The sequence below is a fragment of the Mya arenaria genome, chromosome 9 (assembly GCF_026914265.1).
Source record: "Mya arenaria isolate MELC-2E11 chromosome 9, ASM2691426v1".
Taxonomy (NCBI): Eukaryota; Metazoa; Mollusca; class Bivalvia; order Myida; family Myidae; genus Mya; species Mya arenaria.
In genome coordinates this window covers 45,227,112-45,243,044 of record NC_069130.1, presented here as the reverse complement: position 1 = coordinate 45,243,044, position 15,933 = coordinate 45,227,112, and the positions used below count along the sequence as shown (strand labels likewise).

Sequence of the window (15,933 nt, the reverse complement as noted above, 5' to 3'; positions counted from 1 at the left end):
TTGTAAGCCTACATCACTACATCATATTGTTGTAAGCCTACATCACGACATCATATTGTTGTAAGCCTTCATCACTACATCATATTGTTGTTAGCCTTCATCACGACATCATATTGTTGTTAGCCTTCATCACGACATCATATTGTTGTTAGCCTTCATCACTACATCATATTGTTATTAGCCTCCATCACTACATCATATTGTTGTTAGCCTTCATCACTACATCATATTGCTGTTAGCCTACATCACTACATCATATTGTTGTTAGCCTACATCACTACATCATATTGTTGTTAGCCTACATCACTACATCATATTGTTGTTAGCCTCCATCACTACATCATATTGTTGTAAGACTACATCACTACATCATATTGCTGTAAGCCTACATCACTACATCATAGTGTTGTAAGACTACATCACTACATCATATTGTTGTAAGCCTCCATCACTACATCATATTGTTGTAAGCCTAAATCACTACATCATATTGTTGTTAGCCTACATCACTACATCATATTGTTGTTAGCCTTCATCACTACATCATATTGTTGTTAGCCTCCATCACTACATCATATTGCTGTTAGCCTCCATCACTACATCATATTGTTGTTAGCCTCCATCACTACATCATATTGTTGTAAGCCTCCATCACTACATCATATTGCTGTAAGCCTACATCACTACATCATAGTGTTGTAAGACTACATCACTACATCATATTGTTGTAAGCCTCCATCACTACATCATATTGTTGTAAGCCTACATCACTACATCATATTGTTGTTAGCCTACATCACTACATCCTATTGTTGTAAGCCTCCATCACTACATCATATTGCTGTAAGCCTTCATCACTACATTATATTGCTGTTAGCTTTCATCACTACATCATATTGTTGTAAGCCTTCATCACTACATCATATTGTTGTAAGACTACATCACTACATCATATTGTTGTAAGCCTACATCACTACATCATATTGTTGTAAGCCTCCATCACTACATCATATTGTTGTAAGCCTTCATCACTACATCATAGTGTTGTAAGCCTACATCACTACATCATATTGTTGTCAGCCTACATCACTACATCATATTGTTGCTAGCCTCCATCACTACATCATATTGCTGTAAGCCTTCATCACTACATCATATTGCTGTAAGCCTTAATCACTACATCATATTGCTGTAAGCCTACATCACTACATCATATTGTTGTAAGCCTTCATCACTACATCATATTGCTGTAAACCTACATCACTACATCATATTGTTGTAAGCCTTCATCACTACATCATATTGCTGTAAGCCTTAATCACTACATCATATTGCTGTAAGCCTACATCACTACATCATATTGCTGTAAGCCTTCATCACTACATCATATTGCTGTAAGCCTTAATCACTACATCATATTGCTGTAAGCCTTCATCACTACATCATATTGCTGTAAGCCTTCATCACTACATCATATTGCTGTAAGCCTTCATCACTACATCATATTGTTGTAAGCCTTCATCACTACATCATATTGCTGTAAGCCTTCATCACTACATCATATTGCTGTAAGCCTTCATCACTACATCATATTGCTGTAAGACTACATCACTACATCATATTGCTGTAAGCCTTCATCACTACATCATATTGCTGTTAGCCTTCATCACTACATCATATTGCTGTAAGCCTACATCACTACATCATATTGCTGTAAGCCTACATCACTACATCATATTGCTGTAAGCCTACATCACTACATCATATTGCTGTAAGCCTACATCACTATATCATATTGTTGCCAGACTACATCACTACATCATATTGCTGTAAGCCTACATCACTACATCATATTGTTGTAAGCCTTCATCACTACATCATATTGCTGTAAGCCTACATCACTACATCATATTGTTGTAAGCCTACATCACTACATCATATTGCTGTAAGCCTTCATCACTACATCATATTGCTGTAAGCCTTCATCACTACATCATATTGCTGTAAGCCTTCATCACTACATCATATTGCTGTAAGCCTTCATCACTACATCATATTGCTGTAAGCCTTCATCACTACATCATATTGCTGTAAGACTACATCACTGCATCATATTGCTGTAAGACTACATCACTGCATCATATTGCTGTAAGCCTTCACCACTACATCATATTGCTGTAAGCCTTCATCACTACATCATATTGCTGTAAGCCTACATCACGACATCATATTGCTGTAAGCCTACATCACTACATCATATTGCTGTAAGCCTACATCACTACATCATATTGCTGTAAGCCTACATCACTACATCATATTGTTGCCAGACTACATCACTACATCATATTGTTGTTAGCATTTATCACTACATCATATTGTTACCAGACTACATCACTACATCATATTGTTGTTAGCCTTCTTCACTACATCATATTGTTGCCAGACTACATCACTACATCATATTGTTGCCAGTTACATCACTACATCATGTTGTTGCCAGACTACATCACTACATCATATTGTTGCCAGACTACATCACTACATCATATTGTTGTTAGCCTTCATCACTACATCATATTGTTGCCAGACTACATCACTACATCATATTGTTGCCAGACTACATCACTACATCATATTGTTGCCAGACTACATCACTACATCATATTGTTGCCAGACTACATCACTACATCATATTGTTGCCAGACTACATCACTACATCATATTGTTGCCAGACTACATCACTACATGATATTGTTGTTAGCCTTCATCACTACATCATATTGTTGCCAGACTACATCACTACATCATATTGTTGCCAGACTACATCACTACATCATGTTGTTATTAGACTACATCACTACATCATAATGTTGTAAGACTACATCACCAGATCATGGTGTTTTATGCCTACATCAATACTGTATATTGTTGTAAACGTACTACATTATTTCATATAGCTGTAAGCCTACATCACCACTTCTTATTGTTGCAAGCCTACATCACTATAGCATTTACGTGTAAGCATTCGTTACTACATCATATTGTTTAACAATTAAATTTAATTACTTATGATTTCGTGCAAACCAACCGACGCGTGATCAAACTACTATTACATTCTGGATATTTATTGTCGAAGTTAGTGATTATAAGCAGAGTATAAATGCAAGTTATTACATATATCAATATCAGATATTCAAACAATTTTTTTGTCATTAATATAATTATTTTAATTTATATGATGAATACAATGTTTACATAAATCTTGCTGACGAGAAATATAATTTGAAGGAACTCGACCCACAAAAAGATACTTCTCTGACAGCTTCATTTTCATATTTTAAATGTTGATGCCTCGTGACGTATATTGAAATCTTTGAAGGCTACATTTTAATCGTTTTATTACTTTCGGTTATAAAAAATGTTTGCACACCAATAACTTTCAAATGACAACACCATAAAATGGGGTCACCAGGCACACACACAGTGTACAAATTTATGGGTCGGAATCCTTTGATAATGCTGATGCTTTAAAGCTGCACTCTCACAGATATACCATTTTTACAACTTTCTTTTATTTTTTGACTTGGAAAGAGCAAATGTTTGCATGTATATCTGCAAACCAGTGATATAAGATAGCTGATAAAATATCAGATCGTAGATTTTCATATTTCCGTTCGAAAATTGATGTTTTATGGCTTAAACCGGGTTAAGAAAAATGCATAAAACATCAATTTTTGAACTTAAATTTAGACATCTGCGATCTAATTTTTTTCAACAATCTTATGCCTAAGTCACACATTCAGGATTTTTACTGCCGTCCTTGATAGGACCATTCCCGATTAAAATGTGTCAAATGTCTGATCAAGATCCTGTGATTCGTGGCTGGAAATTCAAACTTTTATTAAAATTTGTAAAAACATTTATTTAATCACGACAGCAATCAGATATTGTTCAGGAGGCGTCCCGATCCAGCCGTTTCCAGCAGAATTCGTCCCGATTATCCCGTTCTCAATCCGATTCTGATCCGATTTGTATCTTTGTCATGGTAAAAAACGACCGAATCTGTCCCGACAGCGTCCCGATTCTCCCGAATGCGATCCGACAGAGATCAGACAGTGACCAGACAATGAACCGACGCTGACGGAAGACATCCGTTAGAAAACCGTTTCACGTGATAGTCCCGTGATGGTCCCGTCCTATAAAAAATCGTGCGACGGCGGATTCTCATTCTAGCCTCAGCTGTTCTACAAGGAGCATCGCCGTCAGTTATTGGCAGATTGTCTCCATTTAAATTATAAATATTGAACCTAATTATCATAAGGTTTTAGTTACTTCACTATGCCAGCTAAGAAGAAGCCTGTGCCTGCCATGAAGGAAACTGCAAGACAACCAAGGAAAAGGAAGCCTATTTCTATTTCTCCTATGCATTCACCTGCTGAAGAGTCTAGTGGTGATGGTGAGCCAGTTGAAGAACTCCAGCAAGTCCAAAGGTGAGACTGAGCCCATTACCATTCCTGCAGTGGTCACCACAGTTGGGACGACTGCACCTACTTCTACAGTCACGACTACTACACCTACGGCTTCTACCTTAATAGCTAATTCTGCTTCTCCAGATCATGCCTGTTCCACAGGACACTGACCAGACAACACAGGACATTGTTACGATTTTGATCCGATACAGCAGAATCTGTCACGACATAGTCACGATTGTATTCCGACTAGACAAAATCGGCTGAGTTTCCCGAATGTTACGGGACGCACCGAACTGTCGGGAGGGCTTGGCCGACCTCTCCGGACCATTCCCGTTCCGTAGGACTCTGTTACGAACATATACGACTGCGTTCAGACAATGATAGGACATTCCAGATCATTGAGGATAGTAAACCGACTTTTTCGCTTTTCGTGTCGTAGCGCTGTCTGATCTCAAACGGGAGCCATAATCGGCACTGTGTGAACGCCGTATAATATAACTGGTATTTCCGTTCGAGAATTGATGTTTTATAGCTTAAGCCGGTTTAAGAAAAAAGCATAAAACATCAATTTTTGAAAAATGCTCAATCTGTGAGAGTGCAGCTTTAATAATGCTGATGTTCTTTTGTTCTGATCTCTACAAGACAATGAAGAGCCTGCGGAACATAACGTAGAGTTTGGGTATCGATTCATTATGAATATAAATGAATGTAAAAAGCAACCTTTTTGGGATAATTGCAACAATAAACACAACAAGTTTCAGCATACCAAAAAGGAGTAACACATATTTGAAAACGGTTTAAAAGGAGAATATTGTGCACTAGCGAAACCAAACATATCTGTCCTCTCGGATATGACCCATCGGTAACTGAGTTATCACGAGTGACTTCACTCCGATTTCGAAACCTTTAGTTCCGTTTTCCCTACTCAAAAGCTTAATTTCCGGCATCTTTACACATGTAGCTGTCATCAAATACGGAGGAATGTCCAGCTCTGCTATGTTGTCGGTGAACTTCCCATTTAGTGCTTTGTATACATCCATAGCATTCATCACATCGAACAGGGTGCGATAGACATGCCACTTTTTATATCGGAACTTCTTATCGTTCCTGTTTCTCTTGAATTGTACGAGACCCCATCGGTCCTGCAGATGTAGATTGATTGTACCGCATGGTTGCCATGACCACCAATTCTGTTCAGAAAGAACCTGAGGAACATAACTTCCGTTTGCAACAGTCAAATTTTGCTCGGAACGACCAAACTGCATAAACCAAACTTCATTGCTATATGGCTTGGGATCAATTTGACTTCTGTTTGAGTTTAAGGCAAGGTTTCTAAACGGGATAGAAATTTCGACGGTCCAAAACTTATCTTCGTCTCCAGGCTGATTGATGGTTCCGTCGACGTTTACTTGTGATGTGAGGTTCGCCTCCCATGCTCGTGTGTTGTAATCTGGATTCTCCCATGCTGGCTTTCCAGCAGCTTCGTATGGAGATTTAAACAACAACTGGTACATTGTTGTACCAAGGGCGTTGACTTGTACTTGCTTGTAATTGAACAAAGTCCCATCGATAGCCATTAGCATCTCAAATCCATTTTCTTTCCAAAGTTGGTCATCGTGTTGTGTCTTGGTCGCATAAACATCTTTCTCTTGAACATACGCTCCGACATAAAGGTTTGCGTCATCCCATCTTAGCTTGAATTTAGTTGTGAAGAACGGGGTTGGAAAACGTTCGCTTCTCATATCCACGAAATCTGAACTCCAAGATACCTAAGAACGAAAATGCATTCATATTACATTACCGTATAAAGATAATGACATTGTTACATGAATCTATTCCTAATTTATAATGTCTAAATAACACCTCGACGTTTTGCTGCGTCGTAGGTGCATGTTCTTGAAATCAATTAAATAGTTATTAAAGTATCCATCATTGTTTTGTGCCATGAATTAATTGATAGGTAGAGCGTTCTCCTTTGGAAATAATTAGGTTAAGGAATTTAGGCACAGGGGACAGAAGCTATATCTAATTTTTCTTAGCCTATACACACGTGTTTATAGTACATATAGGCTTGAACAATATGATATGCTTCTCACCTCTGCGCATTTGAGCAAAATTGAATGGAATGCTTGAAATCGGTATCGACTGGATGATCGTGATTTATTTTCGTTGCACTGCCCCTTTTTCTCGAAAGTTTTTTAGCATAACAAGCTTTATTTAAAGCTAAAATTTACTTAATCTTGATGTTACTAAATAAAAATCAATTTATTGTGATTTATGGAGATGATATCATTTTATAGACCGAAAACGCTTTCAGATTGTAAATATTACTTTAATTATACCAGAACTAAACTAGTATGTTAAGCCTTATCCTTATTCATTTATAAGGGGCTTAAGATGTTTCGAAAAATTGGGGCCTGACGAACAAAGTAATTCGTTAGTATTATTCGATTTGAGGACGACATTTAAAGATGCACTCTTACTTTCAAGTTTTGAAATACCAAATATGATGAATAAATGTCAAACACACTGGTTCTTATGAAGGATCCCGAGTTTAATTTGAATGAAAGGTGCAGAAAACATGGTATTTCTACCTTATGTGACTATAGTAGATCACAGTAAATCCTTTAGCACTCACCAATCATTTAATACTTTTGCGTTTTCAGCTATTAAAACACTGTTACAATCTTAATTAATATTTTCCATTAATGCATTATTTAGTGGGTAGTTAAAGGTGTATCACTCAAAATTTATGTTTGTTACACATGTGTATGATTTTGAACAAAAGTGCCTCTTTAACATGTTATTTTGAGGGGTGCTGTGTTTCTCGGTAGTGTGTGTTTGTCCTTTTTCGATATGCATTTTCACAGGGCCGTGCTTAAATTGCTGTATTAATGTTATTCGCTACTAAGAAATAAAGTGTGGAAGATTTGTTAAAATGTTGATTTTTATGTAAGCAGTTTTAAGATAGATTTAAGTGGAATTATAAAACGTTCGCTAGTTTTATAAGAGTGTCGTGTTTCTGCGTGACAACAAACAAGCGAAAAATCCGTTATACTTTCAAAATATACAAACATGGAACAGGAAAAAATACTCTTACATATAAGACATCCAGATGAATGCTTGGAAGGAGAGTTTTCATGTATATAATAATTGATTTTGTTGCCAAATATTGTCAAAACTGAAAATTCGCACACAACTTATATTTTTCGAAATTGTCTGTACTTAACCATGTTTTGATAATTAAAACCGATACAGGAATTTCTTAATTATTATCCAAATCATTGCATCAAGGGCGTAGTATGAATATGATACTGTATAAACAAAAAATTAAATGTTGGAATGTTATTTTAGTTGTATTTTTGTCTTCTCTAATATATTTTTGAAGAAAGAGTTAACCTTAGTTAAGTACTAAAAATGCTATTATAGCTAAAGTCGAAGACATAAATCAATCCAGTCAGAAATCAAGATATCGATATAAATGTAAATGATAAACTCAAAATATCACCAATAAAGGAAAAACAAAAAAATAATTTGTATATACATGTAAATGTGTTGTTTTATTCAATTACCTCCTTCCACGCATCATCGTTCAGTCTCCCGTCAATTGTAATGGTCTTTCCGTTCAAATGGTAGGCATTGTAGTTCTTTGGAAGATAGAAAGTCTCGCAATGTTTTCTGTCCTCTGCACATGAAAGTTTTTGTCGATGACGGTCGAGAAAAGATCCATAATAACGATTAACTTTGGAATCAGACAGCTGTAAATCGCGAGAGTAGCATGCGGTTTCCTTCAACTGTTCTAGAATCGTGCGTGGCTGTTTTAAGCCTGCTTCACCCTTCCCGGAAACATATCCTATTGCAATCCCAATTAGAAACAATGCAGACGACACTGCGCAACAAATAGCGGCAATTTTCCTAGTTTTTGCATCTAAAACAATGTATCCGGGCATTTTTGAAGACAACTTGAGCTAACCTGCCCTCGTTCCAGACCTATGTATTTGCAACCACGATATCCCAAGCAGGCACACTAATTGCTTTATCTTACATCAATTTATATTGTCAATTAAGATAGACGTTTGAACAATATGATATGCTTTTCACCTCTGCGCATTTGAGCAAAATTGAATGGAATGCTTGAAATCGGTATCGACTGGATGACCGTGATTTATTTTCGTTGCACTGCCCCTATTTCTCGAAAGTTTTTTAGCATAACAAGCTTTATTTAAAGCTAAATTTTACTTAATCTTGATGTTACTAAATAAAAATAAATTTATTGTGATTTATGGAGATGATATCATTTTATAGACCGAAAACGCTTTCAGATTGTAAATATTACTTTAATTATACACGTTTCATCCACCGTTGGCGGGTGTTTTTCGTGGGCGGCTGTCATTCCTATGAAGAATATATTATCAAATCTGTATCATCGTTAATAAGATTAAAAGGCGCAATTAAGACTCTTTGAAACTTTGTAACTATTCATTGTTGACGCCTTGTAGTATACAGTTTTGAGGACATGTGACGAAGGGACCGGCAATATTTAGACAAAGGAACAGAAGGAAGGTGATGTTGTTCTAGATGGACGAAGAAATAATATTAGTTGAAGGTATTGAATGTGTACTGATATTTGACTTTGAGAAGTGTTGTAAAAGTATTTATGTAGAGAACTTGCTTTTTGTTTGTATGCGTTTGTGTATGCCACACTGCTTCAACAGTTGCCAAAATAAATCGAAGTCTTGACCCCTGCAAACATGTGATTGTCTTTTGTGCGGAGGGACGTTAAGACCTAATATACTATATTACTATCAAACGCTAATAGGAGTTTTCAAACAAAGAGTTAGATCAATATTTATTTGTTCACATTGATATTATTTAGTATAACGGTTTGTATTAAATGGTATACATATATAATTATGTCATTTATAAATGTTTGTATGAATGATATTGGGCAATAAAAAAACAGAAACCAGAAAAAAGACCTAATATACTACATTATGACCTAACGACACAATATGCTTATTTCAAATAAAGCTAGATCTAATTCAGAATCCAATTTTAGGAAACAATATTACAAAATGCACTGGCCTGCCATCATTTATTAGGAATCAAAATTGCAGATGATTACAAAAAAGACATAAATTAAACTCAACAGTTTAACAATGTTTTCTTGCATTAAACATATTAATAGCAATACCAAGATATGCATAGACATGAATTAAGGCAACAGCTTGTTTAAACAGAAGAGCACAACAATATTAAGGATACCAAAGTTTAATTTTCCTAACATGTTTGCATTGCATACAAACTTTGACATGCCAATTAGAGTTTTTCACGAATTTTCGAATAATAAATATGAAAAACGTCTGTTAACAGCATATACAACGAATTGCACCTCAAACTGATATGAACACCAGTCGTGCATAAATATTAGGTATAACAGTTATGGATTAAAATGATTCAATAGAAATTATCACAAAATATTATAATAGCAAATGCAACGAAAAATATCGCACTTTACACATGAAAACCAGTCAAGCGTGAATAGTTAGTTTTGAAGGTATGGATAGAAATTATTGAATAGAAATGATCACAGGACAGCTGAGGTGGAGCTAGACATTGGTCAGTAAAACGATACTATACAGTAGAAGAGTAATTCAAAATCTGGTGTTTTAATAAATGTAAAAAAAGGAAGTAGACTGAATAAAACAAGCACAGTTAAAATAATACAAAAGTTGATTCCAAAATATACGTGTACATTTCCTGTGAAATACGGTTTGTCGCTAAAACACGTTGCAATCAAAACATTATACGGGACACATATACGCCTTTGATCCACCGATTAATGCATAAGTCAGAGTTGCCAATTTGGCCAAGCTTTATTAGTCAGTAAACAACCATTATAGTTAAACTCATTTTAAACCAGTGGGATGGTAGTATTTTTTATAATAGTCCTCTTTTAAATTCCATCTTTGATCGACGTTAAAAATACGCACCGTACTTATTAGTTGAATTGCTTATATATTGACCGTTCACATTGAATTTGAAACTTATATGGTAGTGTTGTAAGCAGTACGCAAGTTATTCGCCACAGCACGGTTCTGCTTACGTTAATTCACAATATAAAAAAATATAAAAAATGATTTGTTCGGAAATAGTCTTGTACTGTAGACAACGCTCGTCTGTTAGTCGAGGAGCACTATTTATTACATTTTCTGGGTGAGCAGTACCCTGACCATCCTCGGCACCCCAGCGTATCATAACCTATATGATACCCTGGGCAAATTGACTGGTGAACTTCGTAAATCTTGAATATTCATGAGTATTTTCCGACCAATGAAATAGCCGATAACAAAATGGAATAATCTCCTTTATAAAGAGTGACCGGCATATTTAACAATCTCCCTTCTAAAACGATATGTGAGCCAATCAAGCGGCTGGATTTCACCTTATTAATTATGCATGAGTACGAGATGTTAACAGCTGATTTGGCCAGGGTATCATATACATAACTTTATGTTAAATGGGTGTGACCCCGCCCCCACCCCCACCCCCACCCCCCCAAAAAATAAATAAACAATAAATAAAAAACTAATAATAAATCAGATAAAAAAATCGTCCTTGTTTACTTTTTATGAAAAAAAAACACAAACACCTTTTCGGACTAGAAATTGTTAAAATATTCCAGTCAGCCGTGCTAACATGTTACAATTCTATGCAAAACTATATTATGTAAGTTAAAGTTAATAAAATAATATAAACGGTAGTGTGTTTGGAATACAAATATTTACACTAGAAGTGTAATGGGTGAGGCGCAAACGTCCCCTCCCCCGAAAAAAATAAAAATAAACATCGTACATGTTTATTGTTTTATGTCACCCGTGCTGATTGTCATTTATATTTCGTTGGTGAGAGAGGGACGCACGTCAAAAGGCTGCGCAAAAAGTTACGCCCACTCTAACGTAAAATTCGTGGTCCAACACGGATATCCAATTCAACTCCGCCCCGCAATGATTGCACAAACTCTTAATCCAACTTTCATAACAAGAATAACACGTATACAGATTCTTTTGAATTTGCACAAAGCTTTCTAGCCCTTGAACACGTTGACATAAGTTTGAGTGAACATGGTCATATTTGGTCCACCTTGCCAACACATTGATCAGTTTTTGTAGAGGCGGCCATCGAGCCATATCCAGGTTGCAGGTATGTTATCTATTTATGCCAAAATGTTTTCATTAATTTTGTATTTTTTCTAGCGATTGCTGTTGTTGAACATATCGTTCAGATCATGGGATCAAACTCAAATGTACTGCTAAACAGTTAAATATCAGAGGACATAAGTATATTCGTGCAAGCTATATTAGGAAATCTCTAAGCGGTTCAATATATTTTTGTAAAACATAGTTCTCTTATGGAAAATGTGATAAGAATAATCATTATGTGAATTTGTTTGCAAACCACTATTGACCGACCGAAATCTTCACCCTGGGACACATACGTAAAACAAGATACTTTTACCAGGATAGTCCACGCATCATTCAGATTTAGATTAATCCGTTGATAAAGTCTAGTACCATTCATCACCGGGAACTACTCGTATGGCGACAGCGTAACATCTATGGTCAAGGACTTGGTATGGCAAACATTTCAACACAAAAGCAACATTTAGAAACTACCCCATTTCAATAAAGAAGTCAACACCCGTTCTTCAGTTGAAATACCGGACTATGTTACTCCAGCGGAATGCCATGTTATTATTAAACATTAAGCCTATATTGAACGCCGAACCAACAACGAAAAAGAACAAAAATACAAAAACAGCTGCCTGCATCGAACCATACTAGACAGAAACATATTCACTACCTCGGACCATACAAGACGGACACAACTTCCTGCCTCGGACCATACAAGACGGAAACAGCTTCCTGCCTCGGACCATACAAGACGGAAACCTCTTCACTACATCGGACCATACAAGACGGAAACAGCTTCCAGGCTCGGACTTTACAAGACGGACACACCTTCCTGCCTCGGACCATACAAGACGGAACACCTTCCTGCCTCGGACCATACACGACGGAAACACCTTCCTGCCTCGGACCATACAAGACGGAAACCTCTTCACTACCTCGGACCATACAAGACGGAAACACTTTCCTGCCTCGGACCTGGTAAAGATAACCATTATAGGCGGATCCACCTAAGTGAACAAACAAAGCCTAAGCAGCACATATGTATATATGTGTGTGTGTTAAATACATATTTATTCGTAAGACCAGTCCCGAATTGACGTGATATTTAGTTGGTTTCGTTCTATCATATATTATCAGCTTTAGAGTGAAATAGAATAACATTAATTTCTTCAATGGTTTAGCTTCCACTGTACCGGAAGTTACCCATCATGCAACCGGAAGTGATGCCCTTGCCACCTGAAGTGATGTTCCATCACCAGCTGACTCTGGTAACAAAAGCAGTAAAAGATGAGTTTCTTTTTATCCCACTTCTATGTAATTGAAATGGTTCGAAATCTACCAAACTATTTTACGTTGTCAGTTATAGATGCAGTATCTTTGTGTTTACCTATGGTTGGGCCTATGACGTATTGACCATATTGCTTATGTAGATGCAACTCACAAGGTATCTAATGTATTTGTTTTACGCGCCAGAGTCTGATATCAAATACAAAATATTTATTGTGAATACCCCAAAACTTAGGGATGGACCCAGCGAGTGTTTTCAATATTAATTTATGGACCCTCTCATGGTAACTCTTATCTGTATTTAAGGGGCCACCCTCATGTGTTAAATACGTATCTATTCGTAAGACCAGTCCCGAATTTACATGTGTTTTAATTGGTTTCTTTCTAATATTTGTCATCGGCTCTATATTGAAATAGAATTACATGATTTGGTTTCATGATTTAGTTCTCTCATGCAACCGGAAATGATGTCTTCTCACCTGAAGTGATGTTCCATCGACAGGACCTCTTCTCGGACAGTCTTCGCGCCAGCTGACGTTGATAGCGACATTAGTAAAAGATAAGTTTTATTGTGCACACTTATGTTTTAAGAAATCGTTTGAAACCAAAATGTTTTTACAACTTAAGAAATTCTGAAATTTAGACTGTTAACGGTTAAAATAACATTCAGTCTGTTTCGCATTAACAGATTTAGCAGAAGTTAAACAATTAGAAGTTAAGCAACTATATAAGGATCATTTAGAAAAAAGTAATAGCGAACAGTAGGCTGAAAACAATTGTTTTTTCGTTTTATAAAAAAGTCTGAATTGTATAATCTTTACATTTATTTCTGTTTATAAGTTCAAATATCAAGATAAATCACACACACTTAAATTACATTATGGTACATGTACCTAAATAAAAATCAACAATACCACCAGTCTCCTAAAAATAAAGTGTAATTGTTTATTTTCTTTCAATTCTGTTTCTCATCTAAACGTAAGTCTGTATATAATTTTCTTAACATTCGTCTGTTTATGAGTTCAAATATGAAGGAAAACACGCACACTGAAACTAGCTAAACTTGGAAGTTCTTTATTGAAAAACAACAGTATCACCAGTCTCATAAAATTGAAGTTTAGTTGTTTATGTTCCAATTCTCTTGGGGGAGGGGGGGGGGGGGTTACATCAAAAAGTTTAACGCAATTAAATTTTTTGAAATACACGAACACCGAAAAAAGCATTTCTGTTGGTTTTAGAAATCTTACAGTGAAAATGCTAAAAGGTGCCAGCATCTTTCCCAAGATTTTTTTAACCAAACTTGGGTAGCAGAAACGCTTTATTTCGTTTTCGTGTATGTTAATATTTATATAAAAATTAAACATAACAGTAGGAGATTTCGTTTGTTTGTGAGATAATATTATTATCTGAAATGGGGTTTGTTTTATAAATAACAGTATGGCGGTGTATCAACTTTGAAAGAAAAGCCACACAAAAAAAATCAATAATTCAAAAATAATTGTTAAATTAAGATATATTTAATAATGTTTGTATGATCTTATTTTCTATGGACCAACTCGCAGTTGGTTATTCTCATCTTCCGAAGCGGCCAACCTCCTGTGTCAAGTTCGTATTTTTTCATAGGACCAATCTCAGAATAACGTGGTATTTAGTTGGTTTCCTTATTTTTATATTATCAGATTTATATTGAAACAGAAATAAAGTTAGGCAAACAAAGGCATCATTTAAAGAAAAACGTCCAACAAAGAAATAGTCCCGCTCAAAACGATTGTTTTCATTTTATAAGTCAGTCTGTATATAATGTTCTTAACATTCTTCTCTGTTTATAAGTTCAAATATCATAGAAAATACACACACTTAATAAGCTTTGGAAAGAAGTACTTAATCAGAAAAAAAACAACAATATTATCAATATCATGAAATTAAGCTGTTGATGTTAATGTTTCAATACTCTGGGGTTAATTTGATAAAAAAAAGTTTCAATATTTATTGAAATACACGAAAATCGAAAAATACATTTCTGTTGGTTTTCGAAATCTTACAGTGAAAATGCTAAATGGTGCCAGCATCTTTCCCAAGATTTCTTTAACCAAACATGGGTAGCAGAAACACTTTTTCATTTTCGTGTATATTAGTATTTATATGAATTGCATATAACAGTAGGAGGTTCCGTTTGTGTTAATTAATATCATTATCTAAAATGGGGTTGATTTAAACGTAACAGTAGGACAATATATCAAATTTGAGTGAAAAGCCGTTTAAGAAATTGTTCCAAGAATTTTCAAGTAATTGTTATTTTTTTTTATAATGTTTGAATGATCCCTTATTCTTTGGACCAACTTACCGTTCGTTATTCTTATCTTTTAAATGGCCAACCTTATGTGTCCGGAATAACTTGGTATTAAGTTTACTTCATAATTGTATATTATCAACTTTATATTGAAACAGAATTATATGAAATAGTTCGATTTTTTAGCGTGTATTGTACTAGAAGAGACTCCTCATGCAGCCAGCCGGAAGTGATGCCCTTGCACCCTGAAGTGATGTTCCATCAACGATTCCTCCTCCCGTTCCAGTGACGACTCCTACACCCTCTCTCTTCGCACCACCTGACTTGGGTAACAAAGGCAGTAAAAGATGAGTGTTTCTTTTTACCCCACTTCTTTGCATTGAAATTGTTTGAAACCTACCAAACGTTTTTCACGTTTTCAGTTATAGATGCAGTATCTTCGTGTTTACCTATGGTTGGGCCTATGGCGTATTGACCATATTGCTATATAGATGCAACTCACGAGGTATATATGTAATTATTTCACGGGCCAGAGTCTGATATCAAATACAAAATATTTATTGTGAGGACCCCAAAACTTAGGGATGGACCCAGCGAGTGTTTTCAATATTAACTGATGGACCCACTCATGGTAACTCTTATCTGTATTTAAGGGGCCACCCTCATGTGTTAAATACGTATTTATTTGTAA

At 35.7% G+C, this 15,933-nt stretch overlaps 1 protein-coding gene across 1 annotated transcript; it reads right to left on the bottom strand.

Moving 5' to 3' along the window:
* Window positions 1-5,079: 5,079 nt before the first annotated feature.
* LOC128246081 (uncharacterized) lies at window positions 5,080-13,502 on the bottom strand. Its single transcript, XM_052964288.1, has 4 exons — window positions 13,432-13,502; window positions 12,448-12,640; window positions 8,045-8,230; window positions 5,080-6,241 (listed from the first exon to the last, which is right to left on the bottom strand). Exons 1-4 carry the CDS (start codon window positions 13,500-13,502, stop codon window positions 5,291-5,293), a joined length of 1,401 nt encoding a protein of 466 aa, XP_052820248.1. The 3' UTR covers window positions 5,080-5,290.
* Window positions 13,503-15,933: the final 2,431 nt, after the last annotated feature.